At 45.9% G+C, this 14,559-nt stretch overlaps 1 protein-coding gene across 1 annotated transcript in view; it reads right to left on the reverse strand.

Annotated features, from left to right (window-relative positions):
- Positions 1–7,136: 7,136 nt before the first annotated feature.
- Positions 7,137–14,559, reverse strand: part of LOC119400719 (nose resistant to fluoxetine protein 6) — an 84,940-nt gene continuing 77,517 nt past the window's right edge. Inside the window, exons 11-15 of the mRNA XM_037667711.2 lie at positions 12,983–13,105; positions 11,432–11,552; positions 10,651–10,837; positions 8,947–9,089; positions 7,137–7,536 (exon numbers count right to left, since the gene is read on the reverse strand). Of these exons, the coding sequence (XP_037523639.1) occupies positions 7,303–7,536; positions 8,947–9,089; positions 10,651–10,837; positions 11,432–11,552; positions 12,983–13,105 (808 nt within the window). The 3' untranslated portion in view covers positions 7,137–7,302. The remainder of the gene's footprint in view (positions 7,537–8,946; positions 9,090–10,650; positions 10,838–11,431; positions 11,553–12,982; positions 13,106–14,559) is intronic.

Below are 14,559 nucleotides of genomic sequence, written 5' to 3' on the forward strand. Positions count from 1 at the left end.
GAAACAAACATTGCGCTTTGCTCAAGCACAAAGACGTAACAACTGTGACAGTTGTTAGTTCACGCTTGTCCTGTGTATAACTGTGCGTTCATTTCGGGCCTCCTGCTTTGTGCTTCAGCGGCGCGCTGCAAGTACCGAGCTGCTTGTCGTTCTTCGTCTGACATTCTTCTTGCTATCGCATTCATTGCTTCGCCCTTGCGGCGAAACTGTGACTTTTTCGAGGAGTTATTTACTGTAGTGAGCCCGCAATAATAATAAAAAAAAAACAATGTGTCGAATCACCTTACCCCAAAACAGGCCCGTAGCCGGAAGGGCGGGGGGGGGGGGGGGCTAGGGGCCCGGGCCCCTCCCCCCGAAATTTTGGTGAAGTACGTGTTTTTACCAAAAATAAATAATAAAAATAGTTTCTTTTTTTCTCAAAGAGTCAAGGTGTTCAGCAAGTGCCCCCCCCCCCCCCCCCCGCCGAAAAAAATTTCTGGCTACGGGCCTGCCCCAAACAAACAAACACAAGCGGAGGAGCAGTGATCATCAAAATATTTTTTTCCTGTATCTGAAAATTTAACCGTGTTGCGTGCTCGGCTGTTTTGAGTCCTTACAGGAACTCTAAATTAGCAACCCGTGTTTAGAACCTGTGCGAGATCATGTACATCGACACCAATAATTAAAAGGGTAACCTACTCATGAAACGAAAATTCACCGATGAATACAAATGGGCTGGAGTGCTTGAGATAGACATTCCTAAGTCATGACAGGCAATTCACCGCTATTCGTAAAGCGCGGTGTATACAACAATTGCGCAATAAGTCGGCAAAAAAATTGGAGCTCACTCAGACTCACTGAAGAAATACATTTTGCTCCGAAGGCTCACTCGGACTCAGACACCAATTTTCGTCTATCGGACTCATTCAGACTCAGACTCACTAAATGTTTTCTCAACGGGACTAACTCGGATTCAAACTCACCAACATATTACTCAGCCGAACTTACTCAGACTCATGGCTTGACCTGAATCTCAGTGAATCTCAGTGAGTCGATTTATGAGTCTGTTAGCATAAAATAAGCTTTTCCGGTCATGACGCCGATGCTCTTTAACGCCAATATCTCACGTAATCGGTGCTCTACGATACGCCTTTTGATCTTGCACCTTCAGACACGTATCATAAGTGGTTTAAATCATGCAAATACATTTTTACGAAATACGCGACTCACACGAAATATATTATCAAGAACTTCCCGTGAAAGAGTTTACAGGGGGAGGTCATGGCACCCTCCCTTCCACACCCCCCCCCCCTCACACACACGCACGCACACACACCTCACGCCTCTGATCAATAAATGTTGAGGTGGCGCATGAACGCCCGTGCGTTGACATATGTGTGAATAGACTTGGGTATAAAAGTAAGCCGATATGAGACTAATAGTAATCTGAAGATGAGTAGATGGGACCATAGGTCGTCAATAGAAAGTGGAGCCCACTCAGACTCACTCAAGAAATATATTTTGTGCTTAGGGCTCACTTGGACTCAGGCTCACCAATATTTTTCTCAACCGGACGCACTCGGACTCAGGCTCACTAAAATTTTCCTCAGTCGGACTCCGACTCAAACTCACCAAAACATTACTTACCCGGACTCGCTCAGAGTCAGACTCATGGCCCGATGTGAGTCTGAGTGAGTCGACTCATGAGTGAGTTTGCCGACCTGTGCAATTGCTTATTACCGGTAGTAAGACACAGGGCTGAAAACTTGGAGGATAACATGGAAACTCGAGAAAAAAAGTGAAGTACCGCGCAATGTATGACGGAAGAAAAAAATGGCCCGCATTAAGACACCGAATGACAAGGAAATAAGGGAACAAACAGGCGTTGTCGACATCCTAGTTAACATCAGAAAAAAGTTGACTTGGGCAGGTCACTAATACGAAGGACCGATAATTGATGGGCTGTTAGTGCGGCGTAATGGATACCAAGAGAACAGAAACGAAGTAAATGACAGCAGAGTGTTAGGTCGAGGTGATGAAATTAAGAATGTCGCAGGAATAAAGTGCAATCAGCAGGGGCGTAGCCAGGAATTTTTTTCGGGGGGGGGGGGGGGTTCAACCATACTTTATGTATGTTCGTGCGTGCGTTTGTATGTGCGCGTGTATATATACGCAAGCAAAACTGAAAAATTTCGGAAGGGGTTTGAAGCCCCCCCCCCCCCCCCCTGGCTACGCCCCTGGCAACCAGCTGTCGCAGGATACAGGGAAGGGAAGATCGTTAGAGAAAACCTCAGTTTTGAAGTGGTCACTGAATAGGCTGAAGATTATGATAATTATGTTTATGATGCTCACAGAGGCGTTTCTTGGACCGACCGAAACAGTGCTTAATCAAAGCTGAATGAACAGTGTGCCTTAGCTGCTGAATATACAAGGTAACTGGATTTAACGGAACCTAGCGTTCTAAGCTATAAGCCCTGATGAAATGCGTCAAATTAGTTATAACGGTCGTTTTTTAATTGTCAACTTATATCACAGCTAATGGCATCGTCTACACTTAATTCTATTGGCTAAAATGAAAGCTCAGAAGCTTTCCATTGAAGCTGTTTCAACATTGTCTGCTCGGTGCACCGGTGTACGGACAATGAGCTACACAAGTATTAAGTCTCTAATCATGCTGTGGATTTCCCAACCTAAACGTGGATATCATGAGAATAAATTGCTTGACTCGTATCCCACGAAGTAAAATGCACTGCACTGAAACATTTCACGTGAAACAGCAGCGCGAGAAGACAGCCTAGGGAGCAGAAGCAAGACTGCAGGGGCGGGATACACATCCGCCGTGATAACTGGAAAACCTCATCGCGAAGCAATAGCGTCCGTAATCTGGAAAAGTTCACATGTGAATGCTATGCGCATGACTAACTTATGCTTGCAATAGAACGTTCCCAAGCTTAATTTCGGCGAAGCTTATGTCATCTTCGACAAATCGCACCGGTGCGCACCGGGGCATTCAGGCGCTACGACGATTGGACGAAACGGCGCACCAGGGCGCCCCGGTGCGCACCAGTGCGATTTGTCGAAGATGCCATTAGTGCATGACACTCCCGCGTTAAAACATATATGTGTGGTTGTGTTCAACGGGTCGTATCTTTTTGCCCCCCAGTGACCCACGTCGGTGACTTTGGACTAATAAATGTTAGTACTACCCTCTGAATTTTGTGAAGTGCTTATTGGTAGTATCGCATGACTGAATACAAGCTTTCTGCTCCTGACATGGTTTTGCAGAGCCTCCGTGATCCGCCTGCCTTTAACCAAGCGACGATGCCCTTCGATGTCGCCACTACGATGTGTCAAATTCTGGCAATCTGTGACGTCATGATGACGTCATAGGGTGACGTCATTAATGGCGTCATGTTACACTGAGGTCATGTGACTTTTGGTACGCCGACTGCACAGCACACAAACACGTACACGCATTCACTTGAGTATCGCGTGACTCTGGGCCCACTTTTATTACTTTTTTTTGTATCCTTCAACGCCAGCGCCGGTCTCGCGAAGTATCGACAGATATTGGCAAATCTCAAAGACGCCGACGGTCACTTTTCGCGTTTGATGAGGCATCCAAGGCTTTCGCCATAATTGGGGCCTCATACCGGTTAGCTGATGTTTCGACGGGTGGTATATTCGTCAAAGGCGCCATATGTTTGAAAGGGTTGGTCATTGACGCCTTTGACCAAGATAGGTCCACCTACGAAAACATCGGCTAGCCTGCCTTATGCTCTTATTCCTCCCATGCTTTGGATTTTCTCACTATGATTGCGCGCTACAAAGAAATGGGCCGTACACATCATTCTGTAGTGATCGTGTCTACAAAACATCAGTGGCTGCCTCGCAGAAGGGCGGCCAGAATTTGATACGAAAGGTCATGCCTTTCTGAGGGAGCCGGGCTTTCTGCGAATGTGAGCCACGGACTGCAGCGCAGTGATCTTAGAGTCACTGACTATGACACACCACCTCAGTTAACCCTCTAATGTAAGACGCTCAGCGCCGCCACTAGAATGGTGGCGCAATGAAAAATAGCGATAAAAAACATGCGGCACCCATCCCGTGAATATTGCAAAGTACCGAGGCTACAGTATCCACAAGAAAGCGGGGAAAAAAAAAGAAACTCGGCTTGCGAACTCTTGCCGAGGCAAAGACACAGAGTGCCTGAGTTGTCAGTGCTGATCTTGTGGAAATGCGGTTACAGGACAGTTCAACATCTTGCAACTCTTCCTATAATTAAGTGATTTACAAAACAATTAATCTTAAAATCTTAGCTAGATGGCATCTACAACTTTAGGTGTAATCGAAACAATGTCTTGCAAAGAACACGCATTTTTTTCACGGTAAACAAGCATTCATCACAGAGAACAAGAAGACAGTGGCTTGGTTTCAATCCGCGACTTCGCACAAATCTGCAGACTAGCAGATATCCATTGAGGCATTGAGGTGGGATTTGTCAGTTTATTCAACTTCATTTCATTTCGAGAAACACTGAGAAGAAAGGCGAGGATGGGCTGTAAATTGTGTACTGTGCTTAGGAACATAGGTTATTTAGGGCGTATTTTATTATGAGTTTGAGAAACGAAAGGAACACCGTTGAAACTATGGCGCCTTAATTAAAATACTTCAACGAAGGTTACTGAACATTAATCAGCATTCAAATAAATTTGTACCTTAGTTCTTATTTGTGCCTTACACTAAAAAGCGAAGTCTGCCAGCGACTGTAACACAGGGCTTGGCGCTTTCACCCGATTGCGCAATATAATGGTTTGTTAACTGCCAACGAAAATGAGGAAATTCAAGCCCGAGTATGCATAGTCCGAAGCGCGCGACCATCATCATAATTTAAGATGGCATTATTTCTCAAAATTAGCGTCTGCGTTTCAAAACATGGCAGCGACAAAAGGCGTTCTCGCCAACTTTAAAAGGAACCAGGGGAGGCCAACGGCACTACGATCGGACGAAAAATATTGAAGGGGCCGGAGATGAGAGGAAGGGAAGGACACCCTTTCCAGATTCCGTCGTCTTCAAGAAGGACCGAGCCACTTCGCAACAAAACTAGCGCTGATTCGCAGTTGAGCAGCCGCCCGCTCGTCGCATGCGTTGTCGTTATCGGTCGGCGATTGCCGCTTCGCGCGCGGTGGTGAAAGCCGATATTGTCGTCTGTCTTTGTGTCCGCTGCGCTGTCGGAGTCATAGCGGGAATTATGCATCTTTAAGGTCCGTACGCCACGTGGTGTTGAAAACCGCGAACTAAAAGCGATGTCCGGAATTGCTGGGTATATGGAAGAAAATCTGGTACGCTACATGCATCATTTCAGTCTACACTGTAACAAATGTGTCCATCAGAAAATCATTATTTATTGTTTACAAAGGTATCTGCAACATCTGCACTGCTCGGTTCTTGTGCGAGAGTGCGTCTATGTACAAAGGTATTACAGAGCTTTAACAAGGTGGAGAATAAGTGCGTTCCGAAACACCGAAAAGGTACGCGTGAACACCAGCGCTATAGTGACATATGATGGGGTGCTGTGAACATTACTTGGTAGACATACCGTAATGCACGTCCCTTAAAAAAATAATAAAAAAGACCCCTTCATCATGACTACATGGCTGATGACGCGTTCGAACCAGCGTATGACGGGAACACGCATTCGTTAAACAAAGGGTCAGCGGAAGCTACCGCCAGCACTGCTGCTTGCATCTATGAGTTCCGGTATGCAACTGTGCTGATGTCTTCGCTATACTAAAGCTCTACATTGTAACAAAACGAGACACAATTCAACGTGTCATCAAGCACACCGACTATTCAGTAACGTTTAAAGATTGTACGATTAGCGCCTATCATAAGTGATTCAAGTGGGGATCATTATAAGGAAATAAGGAATTGTCGGGCATGCATATATATATATATATATATATATATATATATATATATATATATATATATATATATATATATATATATATATACACACCCCCACCGTTCCATTTTTATCTCTCTTTCCAGGGAGATAATTCGTCAGACATGGGGATAAAGCGGGCGACGTTTTAGTTTAAAAAAATCGTGTCTAAGCGAGGCGCGCTAAAATGCAAGTGTCAAACAAGCGGCACGCTTTGCTAACGCGTGCCAACGGAGCGTACTCACGTATATGTTCGTGAATATAGAAAAGTGCCATCTTTGCGTCTCATTACGTACTGAGGTTCTCCGTTTATATTTTTTAATTAATTTATTTTTTGTTTTACTACCGCTTTGCTGTCATCTTCCTTTTTAATCATCTCCGTTCTTTCTGTAATCACCATTCCTGCGGCGCAGTTTGGGTGTCCACTGAAAGGTGAGGCAGTCAAGAGGCCAACGCTCTCTTTCCCTTAGAAAACAAGATACTAGTTACTATGCGACATTAATATTCATTCCACGACCTCCGCAAGGCGTCTCAATTGTCACGGCTGAGGTAATACGTGGCAGGCAAAGGCCTGACGTGCACTTGGGGGAATGCCTCGATGAATTTTGTGCAGTCGATATTTTCGAAAGAGAAAAAAAAAACGGGGGTGGACGACGCGTCTGGGGATATTGCGGTAGAACTGTCTTCATGGGTATTTGACGGGCAACACTAGACTTCGCGCTAATGCAGAAGGAGGAGCGCTTCCTCGTGACAGCGGGAAGCGAAAAGAGACGTGATGAAAGCGGGCGCAGCTTCCTGTGTAAAGTATGTATGTACTATGAAGCCGTGCTCCTGGTTACCGCAGTTTTGCATGGAAAGAGGGCGGAAGTGTTGTACTCTGAGTGGTTACTGAGTGGTGAGATTAGATGTTATGGCGCCCATTAATTTGTGACGTTCAACGTTAGGTTAGAAAATAAGCACAGCGCTCGGCGCCGAGACGCGAGAAAATTCGTCATTGTGCTGCAGCACTTTCTTTTTTTTTTGTGGGTTGAATAATAACCACGAAATGTGTTCATACATTTATACGATGACTCGCATCTGGCAGGTTACGCTAGTGACCTCCGGTTTTGTGGTTTCTCACGCGAAAACAAGTCTGCCTAACACAACTACATAGAATGAGAAAAAAAAATGAAAAAAAAGGCACGCACACACCCTGCATAGTTTCTTAAAAAAAAAAAAGAGCACCCATAAGGAGAAGTTCTCAGCCCCGTATCACTTGAGGGCAGTTCGGACGTCCTTTGAGCAAGCACATGGGAGGTGTGAAGGATGCACCGCTTCTTCGCAAACGAAGGCAACTGACGAAAGATGCACGCACGCACAACCATATATCGCCGCACTTAGACACCGCAAGTGCTGGAGCCGTTCTCGAACGCCTTGGTGGGGAGCGAGTCCGGGCTCTTGGAAAAGTCTCGCGCCGAGATCTTATCTGTTTTCTCGGGTTGATAGCCCATCTGGCGTGCTGACTTGCCCAGCAGTATCCTCTCGAGCAAGATGAAAGGTGACTCGAAGGTCAAACTCAGCGAGAAAGAGAGACAGTAGGCCGAGAACAGGTGGCCCAGGTAGACGTAGCCCTGCAGACGAATAAATCACAAGTTGCACTCGTTTCAGTCTTTCTAGATAATGGGTACGTGCCTCACTATATACTCAAGCGTTTCCACCGATGAAGTACAATTTCGAGGACAGATGTGTCTCCCACATATGTCATGCACTTGTATCCAAATAATTTCGTACGAGAATTATCGGCATTTGCGCACAGCTAAATTCCGTTTTATTTAAAGTAGCGCCTCTATGCACTTAATATTGACGGCAGGCGTCCCTGGCTCTGCTTGACGTAACCACAACAACAGCTCTTTCCCACTACGATAGGCTCAAATTCAGAGGCCACTGACCTGTTCTCGCAGTGCTCCCATGCGTGGTTGTGCAGCTAAAGCCGCATTCTATTCAATGCGCTTCGGCCCTCTTGAAGGGCAAGCCAAAGCTGCTAAACCCACACAACTTTGGCGCTATAGAAGGATTGTCACATGCGCAGTGTGGCCTCGGAACTTTCGACAAAGATTTTACGGTGGTACGACAAAGATGCTTCTGACAAAGAAGTTACCTTTTTTTTTCCAGCCGCATGGACATATGTAGGGCCGGGAGCAGTAAAAATTAAACAAAGAAGAAATATGACTGGAAGCTGACTCGCATGGAGCAGGTGCAGGGATGCGTGGTGAAGGCGATCACACTGCCTCGGCACCCTATTAATCGCCTCGGCACCCTATTAAGTATTACTAGTCGCCTCGGCAACCCTATTAATTTCGCCGCAGCCGTGCGACGGGCATCACGCTTCATTCGCTGCTCACGTGTGTGTGGGCTACCGAATCATCGCGCGATTGAGACTGTTATCGCCAGACAGTGGGAAACCAACAGCATTAAACACATCTAAAACAAAGCTTCCCTGGAATGAACTGGAACGCATTTATGCGTTTGCGAGAAGAGTATGGAGTGTACCAATCGTTCCCACAATGATGAAAAGTGTTCTGTTACATTCCGCGTAAAAATGAACATGACGAACCAGCGATTAGCGAGAACGTGAGCAGGCATTGCAGTCCCGATGATGGCATATGTTGTAGTAGACGAGTGACCCTCAGCGAACGATATTTTCTTGTAGTTTTTTTTTATTTCTCTATACTTTATGCTACCTACTTTGTTGCCTGCAGGAAAGAATACGTTTCTGTTACAGGCTTACCGTTCGGCAACATACGGCTATGCATCATATTAGTCGTGGTAAAATGACATGAGCTGAGAGTGCGTGTCAGTTGGGTGATCAACTCATGCGGTAATGCAGTCGCGCGCACGCGACTGCGCTTCCGATCTCAACCCGTGTCTGAAAGCGTATAGCCACGGGCACCTTCAAACGTTATATTATCTGTGCATTTCATCTGTGAAAGTTTCAAGCGCTTCTACCCCTCGGCCTTGTAGCGCTCTTGTTGAACACTTACCACAAAGAACTGCGTGGTGTAGAAGGGCTTCTTGAGGTAGGCGGTGTGCCACAGTATGAGCAGTGGGTGCACCAGGTACACGAGGTAGGTGAGCCGGCTCAGTGGCACGAAGGCCCGCCACGACAACACCTTGTTGATGAAACCTGTGGCGGAATAGTGCGCGAAAGTAGGTCATGCGCTCATGCCGGAAATGGTACAACTCTCACAGGTGCGGAGGTATGCTCTTTATTCGCGCACGCCGAAAGGGAAAAGCAGAAGGCGAGGGTTGTGGGTTTTCTTCAGATTTTTCTCTCTAACATAATCAGCAACATCACGTTAACGTACGTTCACTATCAAAACAATTGCTTGCGTTTTTCGTCTCTACGCACTAAAATGTGAAGTCGAGCTGGGTGAGCAAATTACAAGCATATGCGTACGAAATGTGGGAACGTCAGTACTAGCAATGGGCGAAATCTTGGTGTACCAGTAGATGCATAAAAACGGGAGACAGGCTCGTCGTTCTCGCACCAGCACGGCTTTATGCAAATGTGAACTGTGAAACGCAATGTGGAAATGTGCATATTGTATATATGTTGACGTACAGCGCGCATCAAGGCACCCTACTATGAAGTGCACTAAATGTGCTCTGACAAATGCATCTTAATTACCTCAGTGATCACCAGTACACTGGTGATCACTGGGGAAGCCTTGGCACCTTTGGATCGACGAGGAGGCGGGTCAAGACGAGGGCGGTGCGGTCTGGCGCGTTGCCATCGGTGACGGTCGTTGACGGCCGTCCAGCGCAGGCTTCATCGCTGATCTCTTTACGACCTTCTAAAAAGGCCTTATGCCGCCGGTACACTTGACGTTATGACTAACAATTATCACCAAAGGCATTTATCATAGGAAAAGTTTACACTTCGGACTTGTCGAGTTTCACACAAAACTTGATGGCAATCCTTTATTCCAACGATGGCTGTATGGTGCTTTGCACGGGAAAGTCTCTCCTTACTCTCCAGGTGCATGGTAGCGTCGACAGTGCGACCGCACGTGCGTAAGCTAACTTCCCCCTCCACCAATATCAAGCGGCCCTAGCTTGTTGTGAGGTGTTGACGCTCTACAATTGAATCATTGACATCATTTTCTACTTCTCTACTTGCGCGAGCGCTCGTGAGAAGTGTGGTTAGTTGCAAGTGCTCCTGCTTATTCAGTGGTAAACGACGTCAGCTCTCCTGTGCGAAGGCGTGGACGCACTTGGAGAAATAATCACCAGTGAAGCCCGCAAGTATGTTGCCTACAGCATTCCTATAATGAAAAAAAAAAGCTTAATAATAATAATAATAATAATAATAATAATAATAATAATAATAATAATAATAATAATAATAATAATAATAATAATAATAATAATAATAATAATATCTGGGGTTTAACGTCCCAAAACCACACACACAAAAAAAATGCTTAATAGAATACATGTCTCGACCGATGCAGTCGCTGCGGTGCATGTGACTGACCGCTGGAAACGCGTTCTTTGTGGACTGTTTCGTCAGCTTCTATCTACTAAGTGAGAAGAACGCCTTGGCATGAGCACTAATAATTGATTGAGGGTGACGGAGACAGATACGAGAGTTGAGCTTTGCGAGAGCGTGGCTGAAGATAGCCGAAGCATGAAAAGAGCGCTTCATGCAGGGCAATCGTATAGCATGCGGCTGGACAGTATACCTCCATTGCCGGTGGCACAGGCGACCACCATCCAGGCGATGCCGAACGCCCATGCAGTGCGGCTGAGCGCTGCGTAGGCCACGGCCACGGAGAGCGATGGCGCCTCGTACGCGTTCCAGTTGTAAACGCCGAACACCACCGTCATGTTCACCAGTGCTGCTGCTAGCCAGCCCAGCAGACGTGCGACCTGTAGGTGGCGAAAACATGACCATTGTTCGGCTGCGAAGACCACTTCCTCCCAATTTAATTACGTACAAGGTATGTATACATATGGGCGCGGCCTATGGGTATGGCCTGCAGGGGTTTCTCACTGACGAAAAATCGGGATGCAGATACCCTTTTTGAGACTCGTCCTACGCCGTAGCAAGAATCTCAAAAAGGTCACCTTGTTCACTAATTGCACGCTTGAGAACAGGAAAATACAAGTGCGCGCGCGAGCGCTCCGTCATGTGGCCTGTTTTTTTTTCATATTTCGCGCGCTTTCTTTGCAACGCGGAAAAGAAAGACTACGTGATACGTATCGCGCAGGAAACAATTCACTCGCTGGTTTCTGAATCTGCTCTACAAGTCTGCGTTCACATTTTGGGAATTCATCCAATGATGAAAAAAAAATTGCTATAGCCTAGTGCAAATAGTGTGCATGCGTCCGGGTCAATTCGCTCCCGACGCGCCTTTAATTTTTAAAGTCTTAGCCCACGTTACGTGGGACAACTGTATATTTCGTTGATTCTCGCTCCAACAGTTCCTGTTGCTGTTCCTTGTCATCGCCGTATATGCTTACCCTGTTGATGTGCAGCGTTTTATGTTTGTACAGGAAGTAGCCTGTGGCCATGCCGATGCAGAAGGCTGTGAGATGCGTGTACGGCCGGTATCCGAGGTAGCTCATGTACTCGTTGAAGTGACTGTTGAAAAAGGTATACGATAAAATAAATAAGTGGAAGGAAAGGTCAGTCATTCGACACAGAGTTCAGCCGCAGAATCGCGTAGACCGAGTACGTATATTCACCCTGGGCTATTTGTGCGTGTTTGAGCGCATGTGTGTAATGTGTGCGGTGTGTGTTCTTTTGGGGGAGTTCTTTATGGATCCTAAAAGTGCCTTGACTAATGTAGCATGCAAGCTCGGCACGTTTCGTCGTTGTCGCTGGCATGTAGTACGTAGCATGTACGGCGCTGACATGTACAGACAGGCACGTAGCATATACACATGCGCTCAAACGCACGTACACTCACAACTGCAGTTTTAAGAAGCCATCAACAATACTCTGATCAACAATATGCTGTACAAGGATTGGTAACACGTTTGTTTATTTGTTTTAACGTTTTCGTTTTGTTTCAGCGGGATTTGGTATGCGTTTCAATGACCGTGAAAGTCCTATAATGATGCATATGAATAAGTATTTGAAAGAACTACTTAAAACTGCAGTAATGTCATAAAATATTTATGCCTAGCCTAAACTTCTTAACCTGCAACTTCTTAAACTTCTTAACGGCTGTACCTATACTGACTCTGAAAACTACAAACTACACTGTGATCTTACGTGACCTGCCTTCGCCTGTATTTATGCAGCTTGTATTCAGCAACGCAGGCGATAAACCAGGCTAATATAACATCTCCGGAGTTACCATTAAAAATAGCTATGTATCCTTATGTGACACATTTTTCAGATTTCATTCGATTTTATTCTGTTCCGAGCCATCTCACGCTTATCAGTGCCCGGAATTTTTCATCCGTTGCAACATAGTATAAGGTCCCAAGAACGCCACTTGAAATTTCAACTTGAAGCTCGCATACGTGAGGGCATTTTAAATAGGAGTCTTTTTTTTTTTTTTGCAGATGTTCGCTCAGGAAAAGGGCGACCATCTTCTTTATTGGTTCTGAAGATTTAATTCGCCGTGAATTTTTTGCCGAACGAAAGAAACTGCACAATACATTATGTAGACGGCGCAAATTCAGCTTTCTTTGGAAGCAGTGCAGAGGAAATGAAAATTCCGCGCTTTGAATAGAAATAACAACGTTAAACGCACCGTCGTGAGAACACATGATTCCAGATGTCACGTATAGTTGATGTGAGAGCTTTAGGCAAGCAAGTCGATGCGTGCCAGGAAGTGTCTTTTGTGGGAAGTGCATAAACCATAGTTTAACTAAGGTTGCTTTAACTATGTCAGAGGTGACAACGCTATCCTAACTTTTCTTTTTCATTAAAAAAAAGTTATATTTACAAGGTTGGCGAACTTGCCATACAGGTAACCCCACGCTGACCCTTCGCTCCCGTATTTGAGCAGAAAGTAGGCGAGACTATCCACTATAAGGCTGGCCTCGGCGCGTGCTCACTCTGGATCAGGGTCCACAAAGATGGGGATGGGCGGGAACTCCCAGATGTACGTGAGAACACCAACAGCGATGACAGACGAAACTCCCAGAATGGCCAGCAGCGCAAAGCTCACCGCAGGCCTCCTACAAAAAAAAGAAAATATACATATAGATGTCATTTTGTTTATACAACTCTGCGGCACAGCGAACCGGATCACTTCCTAACTTTTTTGCGGACGCCACACGTTTGAGCTATCGCTCGTGGTGACAGAAGCAAGAAAACATAGTTATCAACGTGATTTCAATATGTGATGACCTAGCATGCATTACACGGGAGACGAAGTTCTGCTGCACAAACGATATGTAATAAGAATTGCATGGTCGCTATGACGTAACACTATTCCAGTCTTTGCCAGTGTCTGCCGTTAGCGCTCGGTGATCGGCCGAAATCTTGCGGGCCATGCCCACTGAACTTGTCTGTCACGCGACGCGAAAACCGCGAAAACGGTCCACCTCCTAGTGACAAATACAGACGGCTTGTGCACGACTGGGTAAAACAAAAGGAAAAAAAAAATGTACGCACTAGTGGTGCGAAGAGTGTGGAAACAGTCAGGCTGGTGTCCTTCCTCTCCTCCTCACCCTCACTTCCCTTTCCCACCCCCTTGCTATGCTGTAGTATGCATGGCTATGCTACGCTTTATTTCTCTCTATTTCTTTCTTTCTTTCTCTCTCTCTCTCTGTGTTTCTCTTTCCTGCTTTCTTTCTCTCTATCTTTTTCTCTTTCTCTCGCCCATAGCAACGCAATAATATGGTTCCCATAAATGGTACTTCTATTAGCGTGCCTGGGTAGACGATTGGTTACGACGCTCGCCTTCGGACCGTGAGTACCCGGGTTCGAATTCCGCCTCGCCGAGAAATTTTGTTTTATTTAGTTCTTCTCCCCCTCTCCACTTGTCTTCTCTTCCTATTTTTTTACTTCCTCTAACGCGTTGCTAGGCGACGCATGGTGGCGTAATCGCTCGCCGAGGCTTTTCTGCGAACGCCTAACGGCCTAACCTCCGACTTAAACAGATTCGCTGTTTTAAAAAAAAAAAAAAAAGACTGTTCACGATTCTGCCCCTTATGAACCATTAACCAATAGCTATATTGGCAATAAATTTTCGAATCATGGCAACACCGCATGTCTGTCACGCGACCTACAAAACCATGAAATATCACTACGTTTATTGCGTACGCGCACTAAACAATATCACTACGTTTAAGTGACTTAGAACGCAGTAATATGCCGAACAAAGCTGAAACTTTCTCGGAATTAACTAAGAATGCCTCGTACCGAAAGGCATAGAACTGGCTGTCTACCGATCATTCTGCCTCTGGATACTCGTAGCTGCCGACGAGAAAGAACTTATTTTCGTATTCATTTATTTGGTACATACCGCCAGCTTTATACAGAGTCAGCCCTTGGGCACGAGTGCATGGGTGTACCTGAGTTGGTACACTGGACAACTACATCACAGTGCAACTCAAACGTGACAAAAATAACGAGGAACGCGTACATATGGAAAATTGCTTTCTGCAACAGCTTAGCGCTGCGCATG

Source organism: Rhipicephalus sanguineus, chromosome 1 (assembly GCF_013339695.2).
Source record: "Rhipicephalus sanguineus isolate Rsan-2018 chromosome 1, BIME_Rsan_1.4, whole genome shotgun sequence".
Lineage (NCBI taxonomy): Eukaryota > Metazoa > Arthropoda > Arachnida > Ixodida > Ixodidae > Rhipicephalus > Rhipicephalus sanguineus.